This window comes from Micropterus dolomieu, linkage group LG14 (assembly GCF_021292245.1).
Source record: "Micropterus dolomieu isolate WLL.071019.BEF.003 ecotype Adirondacks linkage group LG14, ASM2129224v1, whole genome shotgun sequence".
Classification (NCBI taxonomy): Eukaryota; Metazoa; Chordata; class Actinopteri; order Centrarchiformes; family Centrarchidae; genus Micropterus; species Micropterus dolomieu.
Genome location: NC_060163.1, coordinates 11,590,341 through 11,612,854, shown reverse-complemented (window position 1 = coordinate 11,612,854; position 22,514 = coordinate 11,590,341). Strand labels below are relative to the sequence as shown.

Here is a 22,514-nt window from a genome sequence, read left to right as displayed (position 1 = left end):
CAAGAAAACATCCCCCACACCATTACACCACCAGCAGCAGCCTGCACAGTGGTAACAAGGCATGATGGATCCATGTTCTCATTCTGTTTACGCCAAATTCTGACTCTACCATCTGAATGTCTCAACAGAAATCGAGACTCATCAGACCAGGCAACATTTTTCCAGTCTTCAACTGTCCAATTTTGGTGAGCTCTTGCAAATTGTAGCCTCTTTTTCCTATTTGTAGTGGAGATGAGTGGTACCCGGTGGGGTCTTCTGCTGTTGTAGCCCATCCACCTAAAGGTTGTGCGTGTTGTGGCTTCACAAATGCTTTGCTGCATACCTCGGTTGTAACGAGTGGTTATTTCAGTCAATGTTGCTCTTCTATCAGCTTGAATCAGTCGGCCAATTCTCCTCTGACCTCTAGCATCAACAAGGCATTTTTGCCCACAGGACTGCCGCATACTGGATGTTTTCCCCTTTTCACACTATTCTTTGTAAACCCTAGAAATGGTTGTGCGTGAAAATCCCAGTAACTGAGCAGATTGTGAAATACTCAGACCGGCCCGTCTGGCACCAACAACCATGCCACGCTCAAAATTGCTTAAATCACCTTTCTTTCCCATTCTGACATTCAGTTTGGAGTTCAGGAGATTGTCTTGACCAGGACCACACCCCTAAATGCAATGAAGCAACTGGTTGATTAGATAATTGCATTAATGAGAAATTGAACAGGTGTTCCTTATAATCCTTTAGGTGAGTGTATGACTGGTGTTCATATTTTGCGGCCAGTTTTCTTAATGGAGTTGTGAATAAGCACTTTGGGAACGCACCGCCTCCTGTTTCCCATGCAGTTTGCAAAGATGTGAGATCTCCTCTTTATACCTGCAGAAAGTGGGAAAGCTCAACATGACCTCTTCTGAAACTGTACATTATAGCACTTACACATCATGTGACTTCCTGACCTGCCCAGGTGGATGTCAATATAGTCCTGCAGCTCGGACACCTGCGCCTCTGCAACTGTTGCTCTGGTGATGAGAAGGGTGCGCTCCTTCTCAAAGCCCACCTGTTTGAAGAAAGGAAATTTTCGAATCACCTTCATCACAGAAAATTATTTATTTCTTCAAACAAAAGCTTTTAAGTGAGGTTATAAGGGTTAAGGGATGTAATATGACAAATTAAAATTTTAAGGGGTGAGAAATCTTTGTTTACCAGCGAAGAGTCTGTGACCTCCCTCAGCTGTTTCCTTATGTCCGACCAGGATTCCTCGTGTATCTGCTCCAGTTTTGCCGGCCTGATAAAGTTACATTTTTCAAAAAGATTTATGACGTAATCAACAGCTGACCACATTTGTCATTTGGTAAAATACAAAAATGACACTCACTCCAGACAGCTTAAATTTTGAACAGGCATTTTGAGGACAGCCACCTGGAACAGAAAAGTCAATCTTAATCACCATGAACACATAAATGTATGTAAAATGATAAGGCAATGTAAATGAAGATGTGAAGTGTGTGACATGAACAAAATCTGGGCCACAATATTTTGCTCCTTAAAAGTGACAGTTATTTCTATCACGCTTATTTGACTTTTCATGACCGCTGCTAGATGATCTGCAGCAGTAACTAGGACACAAACTTTGAGGTTGTTCTTTCCAGTTCACCCATTTACAAAACAAATGCTGTATGGACACAAAGAAGAGTCCCCACGGACCAAATACAAGTAATCACCAGACAAAAAAAAAGCAGAAAAATCCACTTCAAAGCAACCATCAGCAGCTACCTGCTCCCATGCCGCCTGCAGCTGACCCTCCAGCCTCGCCTTGTCCTGGCGAAGGTGCTGGACCTCCCTCTCAGTTTCATCTCTGAGCTCTGTGGGCTCCAGGCTGAAGTGGGCTTCTGGGGGTCCAGGGTCAAGACCGCTCTCTGGTTTGGCCAAGATCTGCTCCCTCTGAACCCTGAAGACCACAATGTATACATGTGGCTAGTTACTCATTATGGATTAACTTGGAATTTGCTCTTGACGGCGGTGCTGGCACCCTAACCCTCCAAGTGTTATCAAGCACAGAGCAATGGAGCTGTTGTTTTTTCATTCGAGTCATTCTAACATGTACTTACAGGCTATTTAATTTTTTTTTAAAGTATTATGGAATATGTGTAGCCCGCTGGTTTCCAACCACTGATTAAGAGGAATAATTTTATGGTTATTTTTGTGAATCTCTAATCTTGGCTTTTTTTTCTTTTAAAAAAGTACCTTTTCACACCTCTCTTCTTTCAAATTAAATCATCTGAGAAAGGAAAATCACTCTTTAATTTAGCTACTCACATATTCACAACTCACAGATATTCAACTTGTTATCGTAAATGGTCTCTACTCGTATAGCGCCTTCCTTTCCAACCACTCAAAGCACTTTTACACTAAATCACATTCACCCTACTCACACACATTCACACTTCTGATAAGTGGATGACCCCCTGAGCCACTGAGCTCAGCTGGTATGAAGTAGACATGGCTTTGTACAAAGGGGTCATAAACAAAACTCTGAAAAAATGTATTTAGTACTATGTCTTTTTCTTCCCAAAAGGTTGGGAACCACTGGTGTAGCAAGTTTCAGCACACAGGTAGGCTCACCTATAAGCAATAAGGAGAGCATGATGGATCTTGGTGATCTTCTGGAGTCTCTTCTTATAGGAGCGAGCAGCAGAGGCAAGCTGTTCCTCCCTGGCCCTGTAGGATAAGCGAACATCCTGGAGCATGCTGTCCACAAATGTCCTCATCTTAGAAGCTTCTGAAGGGCTTTTACCTTCTCCAAGTCCATCTACATATTCCTACACGAAAGACATACAGATAGATGCTGTGTTAGAGATCCTCCCACCTTACTTTGTAGACACGCTTGTGTGAGTGCAGCCACTCACAGCTAAGTCCTGTAAATAGCACACAAGCCGTGCACGGTATTCCTCATTCAGCTCTTTGACTTGGAGCTGCAGCTTTGAATTCTCTTCGTCTGCCTCCTTCACTTGGCTCTGAGCGCACATCAGGGCCTTGGATAGAAATAACACAAACATAACTTGAATTTGGACACATTTCCACCATGTTCATCAGAGGCTGCATAGCAGTCATAGTATCTACAGTCATTTTAGAAATGTTCTGTAAATCAGTATGGGATTGATCCTGCTCACCGCTCTCTGCTCAGATAGTTCCTGCTGGCTATTACGGATCGCTCTCTTGTTCTCCTGGTGCTCTTTACCCATTGCCACCCTAATGACCAAACACAGGCTCAACCACAAGAGAGCAGTGACCGAAATGCACAGACAGCCACATCACAGGGGCAAACAAAGAGACCACATCACACACCCAGAAAATAAAGGCACAGCTTGGAGCAAAAAAATCAAAGAGGGGACCACAGAGCTGAAGCGTGTGGGATGAACTCTGGGACATACATCCTGAGATGGGTTTGGCTGCTTGATGACTAGAAATAGAAGGATAATCATGTTTTCTTAATTAAGCTTGTGCACGGGTAAATGACATTCAGTGGCCCTCACACTTTCTCCTCCAGTTTCTTCTGCCGCTCCTCGTAGCTGTTCTTCATTTTCTCCAGTATGTTTTTGATCTCATCTTGGTTTCCATGTAGCTATGTGAGAGCAGATGAACGAGTAGGCAAAGGAGGTAGGCAGTTAGAGAAGCTGTAGTTACATAGCTTACTGATATCAGTAAAACATATGTGGCCACTATTCCCTAAAGAGATATATGTTTTGTATGAAAGTACTTACAGTTTTTTGCTCCTTGTCCAAAGCTGCCAGATCCTCAAGCTGTTAATACAGTAATGTTATACAATTTTAATAAACATTTAAAATAAATTATGATAAGATTATTTCAAATGTAAGATTTAATTTACCCCCAAAGAACAAAAGAAAATGTGTTTTATAAATACGATTCTTTTTTTGCCTATAAAAATGCATCCAATTTCCTGCATGACCAAGGCTTTGTCAGTGTGTATAACACGGGAACTTATGTAGGAAATTTTAGTATTTGGCACCCAAATGTGCAGTAAATCATGCTGTGATGGTTGCATACTGTTTGGAGAAATGTGAGTTTATCATTTTGTACATGGACAAGAACATTTTCTGCTTATATTAGAGCTGCAATAGCATTTTCTTTGGGATAGCTGAGATGGGACCAACATATACTTAAGATTTTGTTTGGGGTTATTCATTTAATGTACCACTATCACTAAAACTGCAACATAAGCCCCAAAAGTTGTAGGAACTATGGAGTAACAGGAACTGAAACTTAGCAACTAAAAGTCCCTTTTGCCCATTCCTATTTGCACACTTTCTCACCTTGACTCTATTGTGCGACATGCGGCTGATCAAGGCCTGCACCCTGTACAGCTCACCATGCAGGCCATGGGTGGCAGTCTTCACACTCTGCTGCTGTTCTTGCAGCTGCCTACGGAGGGCCTCCTGGGCCCGGGCCAGTGCCAGCAGCTCAGCACTGAGCTCTTCACTCTGGTCCAGCTCTTTATCATGGGCCTCAGCCAGAGCTCGGTAGTTCTTCTTCAGTGTGGCATACTCCTCCGTCAGGTCTTGGCAGCTCTTCTCTCCCACTTTCAGACGAGCCTCGGCTGACTGGAGTTCCCTGGATAACTTGTCTCGCTCCATCTCAAGCTCTGTCATAACTCCGGCTTGGTTCAATATCTAACAAGTAGAAAGAAAGTGCAACATCAGCCTCTCTGATTCGGGATCACAGTTTATGCAGGTGTGATGCAGGGATGATAATTAACCTTAAAAACTCACATTTAACCCTGAGAAAAAAAATCCCCAAATGTTTCTAGGCTTAATAAATCTTCTTGTCCTAAAATCCTTGAACAGTAAGATAAATTATGTAGGTTAAAGAATATATCCTTTGAGGGAAAAGCACAGATAAGTGTGTGAAGCAAAACCTTCACCTTGTTTTTCAGCTCAAACTTCTCTTCTTCAAACTGCTCTCTTATCTTGTTTGTCTGAATCTTTTCCTCCACAAGCTCCTTAGATATCTGAAAGATATGACAGAGAAGGTCTTCTGGGTCTGTACTGGACAGATACATTGACCTTTTGGCTCATATATTTGCTAAACATTGCTCCTGAACTCTACCTTCAGTTTCTCCTCTTCACTCTGGACCAGCCTGCAGGACAGATCTGTGTTGGAGCTGGCCAGGTGGCCCAGTCTGCTCTCCAGGTAGCCCACTTTGGTGAAAAGACGTTCATTTTTGTCAATCAGCTGCGACTTAAGGTGGGTTGAAAAGAAACACTTAAGTACAATGAAGTGACACATTATCCCCTTAGTACATATAACCCCTGCATATGAAGACTGACTGGTAAAGTTCACTTACATTTTCTTCTGTTTGTGCTTGAAGTCGCTCCTGAAGTTCATTTAAAGTTGTCTGGTGGTTTTGTGTATCCATCTTGTTCACTATCAACAGCTGTTTACTGTATCCACCAAACACTATGTTGCCATGGCACTATAACACAGATAAAACTGATGTGTGGACACTCCTATTTTGTGCCTTGCATACTTTGTCTTATACCGAAGATTACTATTTATTTATTTGAAGAATAGCACCACAAATTTTCGGATCCAATGTCACTGTAAATGAATGCCATTTACAGTAACATTGTTTCAAAAAACATGTAAATGACAGCAGCGCCATCTTGTGACCACAGTTGCGATACTGTCTCCTGAAAATGACCTTGCTTGTTTAGGAAGTGACTACATCACATTAGGATTTGCAGGCCAGTAGAGTCACTGTACGCTGGTTGTATATCTTCAGCAGTATAATCTGAGCAATCTTAGCTAGCTTCGCCAGTCTGTTAAGTTATTATAGTTGATTACAGGCCTTTGAATATGAATGACGTAACTCTGATGTAAAACCTTTCAGGCCAACCAGTGCAATTTTATTTTTAAACTGTTTTATTACAGGAACTTTACAATGTACAGGAACAATGCATTGCAATGTAAAACACATTCATTCACTATATCATGTGCTAAGTAGAAACTTACTTTTGTTATCAAAAATAGCTTGAAAATGCTTTACAGAGGTATGAATTTTGACACTGAGAGAATACATACAATTAATACATCAATTTAATATAAAAATACATTGTACCAAATGCATGTAAACCACATAATCAGACCTGGGGATAGATATATGACAAACAGTTAATTTGGAGCCAAACCTAGATATAAAATTCAGCTCAAAGGCAATAATCTTTTAATCAATATGTACCATTCTGCACAAAAAAAACCCCAAATTTATCCAGGATTGACAGGTAGAATAGAAGAGCTGCATTGAATAATTTAACTTTGTATCCTCTTTTGCAGCCTTTAGATTAAGGGTAACTGTTCAACATATTTAAAAATAGCATCAAGATTCAATAGAATTTAGTAGACCTAATGAATCTACCTCTACTAAATTGAAAGATTGTTTAAATGTACGCGAACTCGACCATAAACATGTCAAAGCTGTAAAATTAGAGGCTCTAGAATTGATTCCTTCACTCCTCAGTCACACTGGACATTTGCACTTTAATGTCTTGCAGGTCAAAATATTGTTTTTTTGAGGTAGGAAACTTCCTCTCGGGTCAACTGTCTTAAAGAGAGTGGAAGATTTTAAATAACCACATTTGGGCTTGGTGTAGCTGTCTCTCCCCCGTCTCTTCTGTCTTCGTCCCACAGTGCTCGTCCACTGTCTGATAATCAAGTGCCTTCTGTTGCAGTCAGTTTTACCAATGTGACTTCCGTCTGTAACTATGACACATCTCATGCTGCTTTTTTTGCACAGAACCAACTGCATAATCATACCCAGTCTAAGAAAGTGCCGACTCTTGCATATTCATGTGCTTGAAAACGCAGATTCTTCCTACACATGAACAAAGAATCCAAATATATGAAAATATATTATATTGTTTAACAAAATAAAGTTGAGACTTATTTAAGATATATTTAAGTCCTCTTCCACTTCATCCTCCTCCTTCCCACTGTGCCTGCGGTCACCACGATCCATGGATACACCCATCTCTTTTTGCAGGGCCTCTAGACTGGACTGGCTCACATAATATCTCACGTTCTGCGATGGCAAAAGTTTCTGGAGCTCCTCCAGCTTACGGTAGGCCTGGAGAAGAAAGATGGAAAGCAGATAAGCAGTGTCCAAGGAAGTTCTAGAGTTTAGAGGTATAAATCTTGAGCCATTAAATTACTATAAAGATGATTAGACATTTAACGCTTTCTTTGACAGGATGCAGATGTTTCCTTCTTATTTCACCTGCTTAAACAGCTAGAAAAAAAAAATGATAGTCACCTCTTGGAAGTTGCCTTGCTGACAGTGGTGCTCCACCAGGAAACCAAATGCATCGCCAATCCTGACAGCAGGGTCCAACTCTGGCTCCTCCAGCAAGGCTTCACATAACTGTATCGCCTCACCAGGATCCTCCGCATACAACCTGCAGACAAAGGACAAATGAAGATCACAGCCAGACAATAACAAAACCCCAGACAAAAAAATGTTTGTTTCAAAAGGGGGGAAAAAAGTCTTATTAAGATATAAAATAGAACGAATATGAGTTATATTCTTACCTGCGCGCGTGGACAAACTTCTTGATTAGGGTGATTTTATGCTGCATGTCAGCCAGTCTTACTTCCTGTTGTCCAGTGGAAGAATCCTTTGCTTTTGAGAGACACTTGAAAGCCTCAGTCAAAGCATCTAGAGCCTTTTCATAGTTCTGGTAATCATCAATCTCCACCTTAACAATGGTCAACAAGAAGAAACTTGACTATTTCAAAATAATGTGTATTTTTCTCAAAGCATCCTAAATTATATTCCACAAAATCTCACTATACTATCCTCTACAACATGATGAGCTTTGACAAACATTTTTGTCTTGTTCTGTACTGAAGTTGAAACAATTAGAAATTACCTATCACCAGAAGTAGAATTTCTTTGTTAAAACCTACAAGTTTTACATTTCTACAATACAACATGCTTGTTGTTTAAGATCACTGCTCTAAATTTAACTTCTTCCAAAAAGCCAAGTGTCAATTCATAACTAGACAAGTACCTATAATAAAAATAATGAAATGGATATTTTGTATTGAGTATCGCTCTACCTGAGCACAGGCTTCATAGAAGCCAGCAAGCAGGTCCGGTGCCCTGCCTTTAGTGTAGAAACCAATGATCGTCTTCAAGATGTCTGGATTTTTCCGCCAGTCCAGAGACTGGAGGTAGTTGGCAGCCATGATAAAAAGCTCCTTCTGACGAGAAACATTGGCAAAAAATACTATTTTCTCTGTGTCGCCTGACTTGAGGAGTGCCCTCATGGCCTGTGTAAAAAAGAAAAAAAAGTTAAGGTTTAATACGGTCATATTTTAACTTGCATATGCATGTATTTGTATATGTAAGTTTTTATCTGTGCATATTCTTCATTGAGGTCATAGTTATCCAAGGAATGTTAAAATCAGGAGCACAAACAAAGCGGTATCCATCACCTTGATAATGACCCCAGAGAGGTTAAATGGCTTGGATTCCCTACCAGTCAGTCAGTCAGAATGAAGAAGCCTCTTGGATGAGAGGAGAAATATCAACCAAGTCCAGTTGATTTTAACCTTCCTTGGATGTACTGTATGCAGGTATTGCGTGACATCAGGCTAACAGACCAGAATCAGTACTGTAATCCCATGTTCTCTTATACAGATGCTTGCAAAACGCTTTAAGCTTGCAATGAAAGCATGTAGTGTTTAATACACACCACAGTATTACCTTGGGCTTGTTGCCAGCCTGTGTGTATTTCTTGGTGGCCAGGTGGTAATTGCCCTGACGCATGCAGCAGTCAGCTATCCTCTCCAGCACCTCCTTTCGGGACTCTTCAGACAAGTCTTTTGAATCAGTTACAGTCATTCTCTCTGCCAGCTCCTCTGTGATGGTCAAGTTCTGGGTCACACACAACTCCAGGGCTTGATGATACTTTGTTCATGTACAAATGAAAAGACGCACACACATAAGCACACACATAAGCACGCACATATGAACTGATATGCAAATGTGTCACAAACGGATACCTTCTTGGCTGCTACCAGTAACTCCACAGCCTTGTCATACTGGGAGTGTGTGATGAAGAAGTCGGAGCAGCGTGCTAGGAGGGTGGGGTCAGAGCTCTCGTTCAGATCCTCCGAAATCAATTGAAGCGCAGAGAACTGTTCGGTGGCAAAGGCCAACTCCAGGGCTTTGGAGACGTAACCAGCCTAAAGTGGAGAAATCAACAATATAACTGCTGAAACAAAAATTTCCCTTCACTTTTTTCACCTCCAACCATTATTAAGTTTAGCTATATGGTGTAATAGCGCCCTCTTGTAGAATGACTAAGAATGCATCAATCTGAACATAGCCCTTCAGAAAATGAAAACATTTGTGAGTTGACCTTGTGGTAGAGTGCGACAGCTCGGTCCATATGGGCGCCTTTCTCCTCATAGTAACAGGCGGCCTCCATCATGTCCTCTGGGTTACTGAGCAGAGCCAGGTTCATCAGCTGGTCATCCAGACCATTCTCCTGTTTAGACACAACATGCACAAGTCAAACACTGATTAATGTTTATTAATTCATAAATACCTGTATGTTGGGTATTCAAACAGATTTCTAACTAAGAATGGGCAGAGAAGTACACAGCGGAGTACTTTACCTTACAAAGTCGTATGGCGTTGTTGTAGGCCTGGGCTCGTGTGTAGAAGTGGACGGCCTGTTTGATATCATCATGGCCCTCGTAGTGCCTGGCCAGGTGGTATGACGCTGCCCTGTCACCTGTGTCATTGGCTATCTCAGACGCCTAGTTTAATACATAAATACATGATCATATTTATGTTCTGTACTTAAAGGTAAAGCAAAAGAAGACCACGCTCAACTCACTATATCAATATCATTACTAATCAATCACAAAGCTATCTACATTTATCTGAAAGAAAGGTAATTTCTCATGTGCAATACCCATGTCCTCAAAATTCATTTCAATAAAATATATCATAAATGTTACATGACACCCATAATACCTTCTGAATGTTTCCCATGTAGCAGTGGACTCGAACCAGGGAGAGGTAATCCTGGGCACATTCATAGAACCGCAGCGCTGAATCCATGTCTGACTGGCTCTCCAGGTACTGGGCCCACCACTTATAGATGTTCCTGTATGGAAAAGATGATAGGACAGATTTGTAAATTTAACTTAGTGTGTGCCCACAGCAGGAGATTCATGTTATATCCTCTTTAGATGGCAAACATTCTCCCGTAAAGATAAAGCTCTGGACTTACTTGTCTTTCATTTTGTTAACGTAGATCTCTAGAGATGATGTGTCATCCTGGAGCATCCTGGGCACTTCAACCCTGTGCGTGTCTGAATTCTCATAACTGTAACAAATGGCAGGCAATCACACTTTATTTCCATGGTAAATTTGCCCATAAACAGTAAGTCACAAGTACTAAATTAATTGACATAAAACCACAACAGATTCTGTCTTACTATGCGAGGGCCAAGGTCTTGTCGCCCATGGACTCCAGGTATTTGGCATAATTGTAGTAAGTAGTGCGCAGGTGGATGCGATCGTGGCTCTCTGCTGTTTCCAAAGCTTGTTGCCATTGGCCAGAAGCCTGGTAGAAATTGTTTAGCAGGTCATAGCGTTGACAGCACTTGTACAACTTTTCGGCATCTTCCTATTGGAAGAGAGGAGAAGATGAAGGACTGATAAATGCTTTTGGTCCAGAAAGTCCCGTAGGTCTTTGTGTGGTGTAATGCTTGGACATAAAAGTGTTATTTGTAGCCAAAGGATGTGGCCTTACACTGGACTACGGTTTTAGGGATATTTATGAAGAGCAGATAAAAATATCCTCTGTAAGAATATGATCTTAAGCGAGGGGATGGCCTTTCTGTTTTTATAATCTTGTATTTTCACTATTACACTGTATATCTTGTACTGTACTTGTTTTTTTGTCTGAATGATGAATAAAACAAATAATACTATGTCACTAAATAAACACTTCTTATATCCAATTATCAGATTTTGAAGTTTATAATCTGTAACGTAAAAGGGGGAGGCAAAAACAGAGGAACAAACATTTCTTATTATCCTAATGGTGAGTGACGTTTGTCTTATCGGTCATTTACACTGTTTTATTTGAATTTCTTACCAGCATGCCCAGCTGAATGGCCAACATTGCAACTTGGGCTTCTGGCTCAGGCTCAGACTCCGCCTCCTTCAGTGCTTTTGCTGCCCTGGCATTTCCCATATTCCCAAGGCACACACGTGCCACATCCAGCCGGCGGGTTTTCACACACATCCGTGCCATGTTTTCCCATACCGCTTTACTACAAAGAAAAGAGAAATGGCTTGTTTGCAAGGGTAACGTGTAGCTCACTGCATTGGTATTTTATTATTCAACAGTAATAACTGACAGTTACAGTACAATTATTTACAGTTTAGTTTAGGTTTATATTTTATACCCAAACCTTTAGTGTGCATGTGAAAATGGTGACAAACCTGACCCAAATATGTAAATTCCCACAGTTATTACAGACCAAACCTCTTGTAGTTTAGTATTATTTCAACATTTATCACGATTATAAGAAATGTTCACAAAAGACCTTGTGCACACAAACACTGATACAGCCATATAGCTGATATAGCCATACAAGAATGTGTGCAGGACTTTAGAGAGGCGTGCTTTTCTATCTCAGTCTTTCCTTTTTTTCTTTTACCTTGCTGACGTAAATCAACCCCTCTACCACCCTTTTCTTTTGCTTCAAATCCAAATTTAAGATTCCGCAGCCATCTGGTCTCTATATGTGTCCCCTCCCTGCTCCTTGCTTTAGCTGATACAGATGTGGGCTGTTTATTAAAGTTAGGCAACAGGAAATACCCCAAATCTTTAGGGGCCCTGCTGTAAGAGGGGGAATGGAGGCCAAGTGAAGAAAAAGAAGTTGTAACTGTCAGCCAAAATCTTGCTCTATATGGTCACTGAAAACCGACTCCGACAAAAATGTAGATACTTTAAAATGCTGAGGAAAAATAGAGCTTGCGGCACAGAGAGCGGCAAGATCTAGAGAGCCAGAAAAGGAAGGACAAGAGAAGGAACAGGTCTACATTTGGCCCCTCATCCCATCCTCTTTTCCTCTCAGGAAACACATCCTGTTGCTGGCTGACTGTGGCGGCCAATATGTTTGTTGCACATGAGAGAGAGGACTTTAGCGAACGCCCCCTGGGCTCCAGACAAAAGAATACACAACCGTGACGTCTAAGAGGGAGTCTTTTGGACATTCTCTCACACAAACCCACTGACAAACACACACACATTTAAAGTGATCATGAAGGAGGGAGCTGTCTGTTTAAAGCTTGCTGCAGTTTCAAACTGATGTCTCGGGACTATGATGAACAGCAACTCCCCCACATTTCAACTCTGATCTCAAGGATTTGCAGAGAAACAGTGAGCGAGGGAGGGAGAGAGAAAGAAGCAAAGGGAGGTGGGTGAAAGGAATTCTTCAGTCAGTGGGGTCTCTTCTAGTTAAGAAACAGCCTCGGTAAACCTCAGAAAAGCCACTGGCGAACCATCTAAGAGCAACACTATCCTGAGAACCTATGCTTATTTGCGTACTCTTCCGAAAGAAATGTGAAGTAAGAGAAGAAACAAGACGAAAAGGAAGAAGAAAAACAATCCACTGCCTACTCAAAGAAGCCAGCTGCACACACAGAAGTTAGACCAGTGCAATAGGCAAAGCATTGAAGAAAGGGAAAGGAGAAAATCAAGAAAGGAGCGAGATCCAAGAGTCAAGCTGTAGCCAGCTGAAGCCAGTGGAATGGACCTAGGTGCCAGTTGGATTAACCCCCACGTACCCGCAGTGCTGTCTGAGGAGGAGGGCTGAGGATCTGCTGCAATGACAACAAACTCCTGAATGAGGATGAATGGAGATGTTCTTTAGCTAAGCCTCAAGACAACACTCTTGCCAATTCCACCTCTGTGTGGACAGCTGGAGGAGGAGGAGGAGGAGGAGGAGAGGAGCCAGGGGGCCCAGAGCACTGCTGGTGCTACTGCCCCAGAGGAAAGGCAGGCGAGCGGGCAGGACACTGAGGAGGAACAGGGGACAGAGGAGGGACACGAGGGAGGGGGAGAAGTGGCGGGCATCAGGCGTCGCATGGCCGTGCAGAGGCTAGTGGCGGCAGCGGTGGCGGTAGCCCTGCTGTCCCTAGTCTTAAACAATGTTGCAGCCTTCACCCCAAGCTGGGTCCTGCAGGCCCTGGAGGACGGACGCAAGCGGAGCGTGGGACTGTGGAGGATGTGCCCCACTGGTGGGGAAAGGGGCCGCGATGATCTCCAAGCTGGGAGAAGGGGGCAGGGGACACAGAGGCAGTGTGAAAACCTGGGATGGGGATCTGAGTATGCAGGCTCCCAAGAATCCCGCAGCACTGTCAAATGTAAGATTTTATACTAGTTTTGTTTTTAAGTGCAACAAAAGTTATTTATGTCTGTTATTTAAAAAGAAAATGACTGATTGATTAGTATGTCCAAGATGTAATACTTAACAACAAACACAGTACTTTTTACATTTATTCATTTAGCTGACTTACAATTGCTATACATGTCAGAGGTCGCGCGCCTCTGGAGCAACTAGGGGTTAAGTGTCTTGCTCAGGGACACATTGGTAGATCTATCACAGTGGGGAATTGAACACGGGTCTCTCACACCAAAGTATGTGTCTTATTCATTGCGTCACCACGACTTTTTGTGACCAGTGTCAGGTTGTAGAAGTAAATTCTATTTTCTGGGGTGTCGGATTGGGGTCCAGAGCTGATTAACTATATATCAAAGCTTATGACCAAAACACTCACTGCATTAAAAACAGCAACAGATCAACCTGTTGTGTACTACATCCTAAAAAAAAATCTAAGTGCTTTCCTTTTGGTCAATAGCAGTCTGACATATTATTGTACAGTGGCAGACAGCCAATAATTAATAGTATGTAATTCTTTAAAAGCCAAATACATATTTTTGTTGGGCAATCATGTTGCTGACATGATCTGTGTATAAAACTGATCTGAATGAGTTTTCAGGCAGAATCAATGTTGTGGTGAATTTATGTGCTTTACCAAACAAGGTTCCATTGAGAAATTTTCATTCAAGAACAAGTCTGGGAAAAGGTCCACCAGCCAACTTAATGGGGCACAATGGGCAGAGCTGCCAACTAATGTTAGACACGCCTCACCATTCTTGATAATACTGTAATCATGTCAGTCAAGTATTTCTCATTCTGATGTCAATGTCACTGCGCTACTAATGTATACCACATAAGTTCTGTGTTGCACTACAACATTCAGACATATCAGATTTAGATTCAACCTAACTTGCCATGAATATCCAATTATTGCATTAACATCACAGTGCAGGAAATGACACCGCTCTTCTTGTGGTCCCTCAAGTGCAGTTTGACATGATGCGGGCATGTAACCTGATGGCGACGGTGGCCCTGACTGCCGGTCAGCTGATCTTCCTTCTAGGCCTGATGGAACTACCCTTCATCACACAGGAATCCCAGTGGTGGGAGGAGGCCATTGCTGCACTCTTCCAGCTAGCCAGTGAGTACAAGCATTTCTACAACTTGTTTATTTGCATCAGCAGAAAGACAAGTCTCAGTGAAGCGTCTCTCTGATGAAAATCTCCTTAAATCCAATAAACACATGATATCATTCTGACACAGTAAGAAAGAAATCCAGACGCCGCAAAGCAAAGTTCTCATGCTTTCTGGTATAATAACAAAGAGGCTAGACAGGCTGACTCTTCTCTGAAAATCAGCCTCTGAGGGCAAATACTGCAGGACAAAAGAAAAGGGCAGCACACGTGAGTTTACTTATTATATTTAGTAAAAATATTTAGGGCTGCTTTATATAGAAATTTAAGTTAAATCTGTGAAAAGTATTTAGTAAACTTTTTGAAAATGCCTGCTAGACAATATTTTTTGCCCAATGTAAGTCCAAATCCAAGGTAAATGTTGGTGAAATTTACTACTGATGATCAATCATCATTTTATTTCTACTTCACTTAAACATGATTTGCTGAAACCACAGTGTTTCTGATTTTGGTGTTAAGATATAAAAGTGTAAACAAACCAAATAAAACAACAGCCCAGCCAGACTAAGAAAAAAGAAAATAGGGGAAACTAGGAAACCAGATAAAAGGGATTAATTAGCATGGGACATAACTTAGTGCAGTCATGGTAACAACCCCCCTCCTCCACAACAAGCACCATCCATCCATCCCACAGTGCCACATTAAGAGTTGGCTGGTATGGCCCGTCCAAGCTGAGGAAGTGTGTAGTGTTGCAGTAGTTGCTCAGCCGGTTGGTATCATTGTGGTAGAGCAGCATGAAGGGGGTCTGCTGTGGGTCTAAATTTAGTCCTAGTCCAGAATCTATGGGCCAGAGCTACAGTGAGCCAGGGAGCGACTGTCGGGCGCCAGGATATCCCTGCTCAGGACGAGGAAATGTCTGTGACTACCTGTTATGCAAAGCCCCAAGCTGAAGAAGGAAAAAGAGGGGAGGGGGGAATGGACAGGAAAGACAGTTTCGACAGGGACTGTGTGTTTGGTGTGTGCACTGGCAGGGGGTAAGGGGGATTATGTACATGCAGGTTTGTGTATGGTGTCTGTGTTGTGATTCTGTGTCCATAGTATGTATACTTTGGTAGAGAAATGTCCTGTGGTACATACGACAGCAGGGTGGGAATAGCCTCTCTGTCTAGATAAGCCGGCCTAGCTTTTATGTCTGTGTTTACAAAATGTCCAAGAACAGCGGAAAATAAAGAACCTCCTCTTTATCGCTCGAGGCTTCGGCACGCAGTGCAGCAGGGATGAGGGCTTTTATCTTAAGACCTTGGTCAGAGGATTGAGACACACCCAACATTACAGGGTTTTCCAATATTAGACAACACCACCAGCCAAACCCGTGACCAGGAACTCATCTCAACAAAGAACGATTAATAAAGACAATGGCAAAATAAACAGTTTTCACATCCCATAATCATTATCACCAACATGGGTGGTGGACATTTATAGCTGTTTTGATAAGGTGGTCGATGATGATCTATCTATAAGACTATTCACAAATGTGGGCATGCATACCTATTTCCCTGATATCTAAAAATAGTACTGCTTTCTGGAAAAATGGCGTCTACTAATTTTACTCTCTTACCCGTATATGGTCAACAAAGCTGCTGAGTAATAAGATGACATGTATCTTGGCAAACAGGATGTTCCCAACCAAAAATAGAAGACCCAGGAGAATATATATCAAAAGAATTTAACAAATACAATATACAGTCTGCAATATGTGGTAAGTCTTCACTAAGCTGCTATGCTTGTCAAATTGGTTTCTCTGTATATTTAACTTTCTTATCATTTGAGAATTTTAATAACCTATATACCCAAGTAAGAATAGTTTGACAAAAAAATCCCAACTGAATGTCCGTTTACTAGTTTATTCCAGGGCGTTCAACCATATCAGGCAGTCTTTATCAGCATATGGAGCTGAGTTTTCATGGAAATAGTAGTTTGGTAGTATATAGTAGTTTTTTTTTTACAAGGTGAAGAATTACCCTCTAAAATGAGGAAGAACTAACTTTAAATCTAGAGCTGAAATGATTTGTGAATTATTCAACTAAATCAATTGATACAAAAATAATCGTTTCAGCTGATTCTCTGAGAGTAAAACATAGCATTAGACAAATAAAAGTTTTGCCCTGATGATTGCTTTAGATGAAAAGTTATTACACATCCTAGGGGGAAACAAGACTGTTTGTGTCAAATTTAATGGTAATCCATTAGAGAGGCACAACGCTACAACAATGTCAGATTCTCAAATTTGAGGATTTGCTGTGTCTTGTCTACTAATAAACTGAATATATACATATTTTTAGGGTTTCATCATGTTGGTCAGACAAAACAGGCAGTATGATTTTAGTCTTTAGGAAATTAAATAGGCACTTTTACTATTTAAATGATAATAGAGAAAATAATTGTCACATTCAACAATAATTAATTAGCTAAGAATTTTTAATAATCTGAAAAGAAAGGCTGAAAAAAATGCATAAATAACAGTTTTCCGTCATCAAATTTTTATCAGTCACTAGTCCATCACCCATTCCTACTGTAGACCTCTGGGTCACTGAGTCAGTGAATGGGTTTCAGTTCTGAATGAATGGAGATATTTTTACCCATCACCCTCTTTCTCAGGAATGTTTTCATTTTCAGACGTGCCAAAATGCTCAAGCAGGCTGTGGAATAACAATATCCAGTTCCATTCAGTGATATCTCAGCAGTGTTGGCAGGTCCTGGCTTAAAGCACAATATTGGTCATTTCACCCCCGGAGACAACTCTGGAATGTGTTTTCTGAATGGACGCAACTCGAACACGTCTAAAGTCATGACTGCAGGTCATGTCCCTCTCAGTTTATCATTTCTATTGATTTTGAAGAATTACAACTTCATGGATCAATTCAGATCTGTTAAATCTGACGCAAGGAGGAGTCAGACTTTTCCCAGAAGTCTCCGACTCAAGTGATTCCTGGTAAGGGAGGGATGAAGGTTTTAGCAGGAAAGACTTACTTACTAACTTGAAGGAAGAACCAGCTAAATTAATATCCAAGACCTGGCTTTAAGATAAGACTTGTTTAGATTTTGTCTGTGACAGATCATGTCAAATGTCCAGCAAATATATTAACCTCGAAGCTAAGGGTGTGGAGGGGAGGGTAGGAAGGAAGGAAGGATGGAAAGAGGAAGAAGGGGAAGGAAGTTTGAGAGATAAGTCTGTGCCAAAAAAAGAGGTTCACACAGCCCACCCTGGCTGGAACACGGACAGGAGATTATTCATTTCAAGGAGCCAGACAGGTTAAACATGAACAGACCGGGCAAACAGTTCTTATGAGTACACATGGTTGTAGACATGCAATGATACACAGACACAATTATCCACATCCTCACTTAAAACAATGACAGCCATTTTACTGTAGAGGTAGAGAAAGAAATATAAATGAACTCCCCCCTTGGTGCCACTGACTGCTTCAGGAAATGGACTGATTCATATCCTTAAGCACCAACATCCCTATTTCCAGTGATTATTTTTGGCTGCTGCATTTATGCTACTGTGGATGGGGCAAGTTTTCAGACATGTACTAATGTGAACAGGCGTATTTGAGTGTGGTAAATGAGGGCTCAACAGGGGGATACTTAAATAGCATTGATTGATGTGGGCTTTCATACACACCTCTAATAGTAAAGAATGAAGGAAGGGTGTGGGTCTATGGAGACACTGAATGACTTTCCAGTTCAGATAATGTCGATAAAACAAATTAAAGATCAAAGAAACGGCACAGAATTGAAGACTGTGGCTTTCCACCTTCGCATGCAAAAGGAGTCCCTCGTTGTGAGTTAAACTACTGTGAATCAAAGAAATCAGGAGATAAAACATCTCAAAGGCTTTTCCGAGCCTATATTCATGCTCTGATATTTTTACACTATTGAGAACTTTGATCTTGAGATCTTAGAAGTTCCAAGGAGGAAACAGATTTCCAATTTCAAAGGCCCCACACAGAGCGTCCTCTGAACTGTGAAATACAAGGGTACGGGGATAGATGCCTTAATGTGAGCATGTAAGATTTCAAAAAGCCACTCGGACACTTTAGGCCCAAAAATATCTATCTTAACAACTATTAGATGGATTTGTACAGACACTCATGATCCCCAGATGATGAATCCTACTGATCATGGTAAACCACTGACTTTTCATCTCCCACCACCATCAGGTTAACATTTTTTTTGTTTTTAAGTGAAATGTCTAAACAACAACTATTGGATGGATTACCATGAAATTGCAGTCATGTCAAGGTGAATTACAATAACTTTGGTGACCCCTTAACATTTCATCTAGTGCCACCATCAAGTCAAAATTTTAATGCGTCCAATACTTTGGTTTGTGACCAAATATCTAATCGAACATTGTGAACATGATAAAACCCCACCTGCTTAAAATCAACATGTGATGCCATTGTCGTTGTGAGCATGCTGATGATACTGCTTGGGTCAGCAGTAGCTCAGTCTCAGGACTTGGCTGGAAACTGGAGGGTTGGCGGTGCGTTTCCACTGATTGAAAACTTGTGCTCTCTTACAGGTTTTGTGCTGGTGATTGGACTTGTGACCTTCTACAGGATCGGGCCCTACACACACCTGTCCTACTCCTGCTACTTGGACATAGCTGCTTGCCTGCTGGCCACGATGGCTGCGGCCATGCTCATCTGGAACATTTTACATCGCCGTGATGACTGCCTTGCACCTCCAGTTATAATCATCAGTCGCTCACTGGCCTCACCTTTCCACCCACGTCTCAACAATGACTATGTGGAGTCACCTTGTTGAGCCACGTGAAACAAACCAATAAAGGGTAACTAACAAGGATATGCTCTCACAGTATTCATGTTTTACTCCAGCCAACAGCCTCCAAAGTGACTCTCAAGAGAAAATGACTTTACCGCTGGACAGCTGGACTAACATGTACATGCGACTGTAAAACTCTATATTTCACAACTGTTCCACCATAAACAAAGATATACGAATTATTTTGCAGCTTAGTGCACAAAAGTCACAGATTTAACTTAAATTTCTATATAAAGCAGCCCTAAACTTGCAAACATGTTCAATACTGTATGATGTTTCATTTATTCATGCTTGGGTGAGCTAATTAGTAGATAAATTCGGACCGTCTTGTATGAACCATCCTGCTTATGAAAAGATCAAGCTGGAACTTGACCTATTTTGTTATATGTGCACTTATTAAATGGCCTCCTGCATAATTATAAATTGGAAATTGATGTTGAAAATGTAATACCAAAATACCTCATATTTGTTTTCATCCATTTAATGCTTATTGCAATCTTTAATACATATTAATATTAATGATATATGCTGCAAGTAAGTAGGTAAACTAACAAGGTAAAAGCTGAAGAGTCAGTCAACCTCAGCGAACGTTTTGATTGGTCTGACCCAAATGAGTGACAATTTTTACAGGCAATGAGAGGTGATATTTTTATTAAATAAACACATACCTACTGAAAAACACAAGGGCATATTCTCACTCTCTGAGTCATTGCCACAAGAATATTCTCCCTTTTGAAAAAAGAAATATCCCCTGCCAATTCATGTATGTGAATTGATTTGGAATTTTTAAGCAGTATTTGGTAAATTATTAGTAACAAAGGTTTTGGCGATAAACAGCATTTTTTATATGACAAACATTTCAATACTAGTTCATTTTTTATGCTTTCCATATGAAACTCTGCACGCTTGTGGTACATAATGTATACTTAAATTAATATAATATAGTTGTATAAAGAATAGTGCTATTGTTAGTAGTATTATTGTGACCATATTATACTTCTGCAAAGAACTCCAGGCTATCATAGGGGCTCATTAAAATAATAATATATCGTATAAATTCAATAAATTTGTAGGTAAACATCCAAACTCAGTGGTTTTTGTTGTTGCTGTTGTTTTGGTGTCCAACACCACACCTGACAAATGGACAACACAGAACTTCATTTAACACATTTTTAAATGTTACATAAAATATAACATGTATTTGGAAGCATTGGGGTAAAGTTTAGCATTTAGCAGCAGTCTTTCTAGAGGTGTATGCAATATTCTAAACTCTGGGTTCTATATGAAGGCATACTTCAGAAAGTGGAATTTTCAGGTGACCTACTAAGTACTAAGTGATGATAACAGGTGGACATATATCTTCAACGAAGAGGGCTGTGAGATATGGTTGAAAGCCCAAGAAAAAGTTACAGTAGTAAGTAAGCATGGAGGTCAAGAATGAACCTCTATGCTTAACCCTCAAAGTTTGTTAGGAGTCCATATGGACTGTTATATTAGCTATTAGTTACAACAAACACTATAGAGCAGCTAAGAGTGTGAGGAAAAAGTACAACACATAATGTATATTGGTTTAGGTTTTGTGTGCTACAACGTGTTGTGGAAAAAGTATTCAGATCCTTTACTTACTATAAAAGCAGAAATAACCACACTGTGAAAATATTTCACTACAAGTGAGGTCTGGCATTCAAAAGCTTACTTTAGTAAAATTATATAAGTTTTTATCATCAAAGTACTCAGTAGGCAAAACAAATATAGCGTTTTACTATTATACATGATGTTTTTGGATTAGTATCACTGCTGCATTAATGTGTATTTTGCAATTTACTACTGCAGATGTTACTATTTTTTATACTGTTGGGTAGTTTACATCTACAGCGAAGCATCAAAATCTATAAGATCGTCATATGTTTGTAGCGACTATGTCCTGTGAGAAACACGTGTCTCTAAAAAGTCGACTTTCCATGAGCACACAAAACAAAAATACTAAAAGTACTAAGTTACATTCCACCACTGGCTACAGCTATTTAACCTACATTACATTTATTCATTTAGCTGACCAAAGCAACTTACAATTGCTATACATGTCAGAGGTCGCACACCTCTGGAGCAACTAGGGGTTAAAGTGTCTTGCTCAGGGACACATTGGTGGATGGGTCACAGTGGGGTATCGACCAATGGCATAGTCTTATCCATTGTTCCATCGCGACCCCGTTCTAAAGAAACTATGTTAAACGTGATATATTTACATTTACGAACAATTCCGTCTCAACAATGCAGCAAAATACTAATACTCTAAAAAGTCTTATCTAGATTAATTATCAGTAAGTACACTGGTCGAATAATTTTAAATTTCAACACTGCCATGATTTTAAGGAAACTGACTCAAACCTGCTGGGTGAAAGGTGATATAAACACACTGTATCTTCACTATTCTGCGAAGAAAAATAGAAATGTCTACATTTTGTAGAATTCATATTCTAATGTTTCCTTCAGGAAATGAGGGTAGTGTCTTTAAAGAATGACAGACTAACAGTGGAGAAGAACTGTAATGGTTTCATGCAGTGAATGGCATAAACTGAGAGCAATGAGGGTGACTCCAACATCATTCATCAGTCTCTGCTTCACCCCTGAACACTTCCTTGGGTGTTTTTGTTCCTGATGGAACGGTGGAGTTTTGCTTTTAAAAAGAAAATGCAGTGGCAAAAAGACTGTAAGAGAGGGACTGCATTAAAATGGGTAGATAACCCTGCAACATGTCACCTAAAGTCAAGGACAACATGAATGAGAGGAAGTAGCACAGTCTGGACTGAATAAAGACATTCCAACCTGTATCTGGCAGGCTGCTTCGGGAGGCAGAGAGACGAGGCTGAGTAAAACCCCACTGATACACAGAAATTGGGCTGTAAAGCCTCTTCTGATATAAAATTGCATATACTGTCAGGCTGCATTAGCAGAGCATGGTAGTGGATTTTGTTGTCCGTCCACACACACACACACACACACACACACACACACACACAGTGGAGCTTTCAACCTTTGCTCAGGTTA

General features: G+C 40.8%; 3 protein-coding genes across 4 annotated transcripts in view; 1 reads left to right on the top strand and 2 right to left on the bottom strand.

Moving 5' to 3' along the window:
- Positions 1-776: 776 nt before the first annotated feature.
- ccdc78 (coiled-coil domain containing 78) lies at positions 777-5,422 on the bottom strand. The gene is made up of 14 exons (XM_046069726.1): positions 5,351-5,422; positions 5,113-5,244; positions 4,928-5,014; positions 4,320-4,676; positions 3,750-3,788; positions 3,522-3,610; positions 3,159-3,237; positions 2,895-3,020; positions 2,611-2,807; positions 1,762-1,936; positions 1,364-1,407; positions 1,192-1,273; positions 945-1,045; positions 777-864 (listed from the first exon to the last, which is right to left on the bottom strand). The coding sequence occupies exons 1-14, from the start codon at positions 5,420-5,422 to the stop codon at positions 777-779; spliced, it is 1,668 nt and encodes a 555-aa protein (XP_045925682.1).
- Positions 5,423-5,883: 461 nt separating this feature from the next.
- Positions 5,884-22,514, bottom strand: part of ift140 (intraflagellar transport 140 homolog (Chlamydomonas)) — a 29,797-nt gene continuing 13,166 nt past the window's right edge. For both annotated transcript variants that reach the window (XM_046068391.1, XM_046068394.1), the window contains exons 19-30: positions 11,184-11,361; positions 10,519-10,709; positions 10,311-10,406; positions 10,052-10,184; positions 9,688-9,831; positions 9,429-9,557; positions 9,070-9,252; positions 8,771-8,974; positions 8,122-8,334; positions 7,591-7,757; positions 7,316-7,457; positions 5,884-7,129 (exon numbers count right to left, since the gene is read on the bottom strand). In XM_046068391.1, coding sequence (XP_045924347.1) covers positions 6,950-7,129; positions 7,316-7,457; positions 7,591-7,757; positions 8,122-8,334; positions 8,771-8,974; positions 9,070-9,252; positions 9,429-9,557; positions 9,688-9,831; positions 10,052-10,184; positions 10,311-10,406; positions 10,519-10,709; positions 11,184-11,361 — 1,960 coding nt within the window. In that variant the 3' untranslated portion in view covers positions 5,884-6,949. The remainder of the gene's footprint in view (positions 7,130-7,315; positions 7,458-7,590; positions 7,758-8,121; positions 8,335-8,770; positions 8,975-9,069; positions 9,253-9,428; positions 9,558-9,687; positions 9,832-10,051; positions 10,185-10,310; positions 10,407-10,518; positions 10,710-11,183; positions 11,362-22,514) is intronic.
- On the top strand, positions 12,356-19,896 carry tmem204 (transmembrane protein 204). Its single transcript, XM_046068395.1, has 3 exons — positions 12,356-13,462; positions 14,465-14,620; positions 19,204-19,896. The coding sequence occupies exons 1-3, from the start codon at positions 13,183-13,185 to the stop codon at positions 19,446-19,448; spliced, it is 681 nt and encodes a 226-aa protein (XP_045924351.1). The 5' UTR covers positions 12,356-13,182; the 3' UTR covers positions 19,449-19,896.

What these genes read in the sequence shown, in the direction of transcription:
- ccdc78 (XM_046069726.1), bottom strand. Translation starts at nt 5,422, where the DNA reads ATGGATACACAAAACCACCAGACAACTTTAAATGAACTTCAGGAGCGA. An exon ending in AAGCACAAACAGAAGAAAAT is followed by an intron (nt 5,245 to 5,350) that starts GTAAGTGAACTT and finishes ACCCACCTTAAG; the next exon opens with TCGCAGCTGATTGACAAAAA. An exon ending in CAAAATTTAAGCTGTCTGGA is followed by an intron (nt 1,274 to 1,363) that starts GTGAGTGTCATT and finishes TAACTTTATCAG; the next exon opens with GCCGGCAAAACTGGAGCAGA.
- tmem204 (XM_046068395.1), top strand. Translation starts at nt 13,183, where the DNA reads ATGGCCGTGCAGAGGCTAGTGGCGGCAGCGGTGGCGGTAGCCCTGCTG. An exon ending in ATCCCGCAGCACTGTCAAAT is followed by an intron (nt 13,463 to 14,464) that starts GTAAGATTTTAT and finishes TGGTCCCTCAAG; the next exon opens with TGCAGTTTGACATGATGCGG. An exon ending in TGCACTCTTCCAGCTAGCCA is followed by an intron (nt 14,621 to 19,203) that starts GTGAGTACAAGC and finishes GCTCTCTTACAG; the next exon opens with GTTTTGTGCTGGTGATTGGA.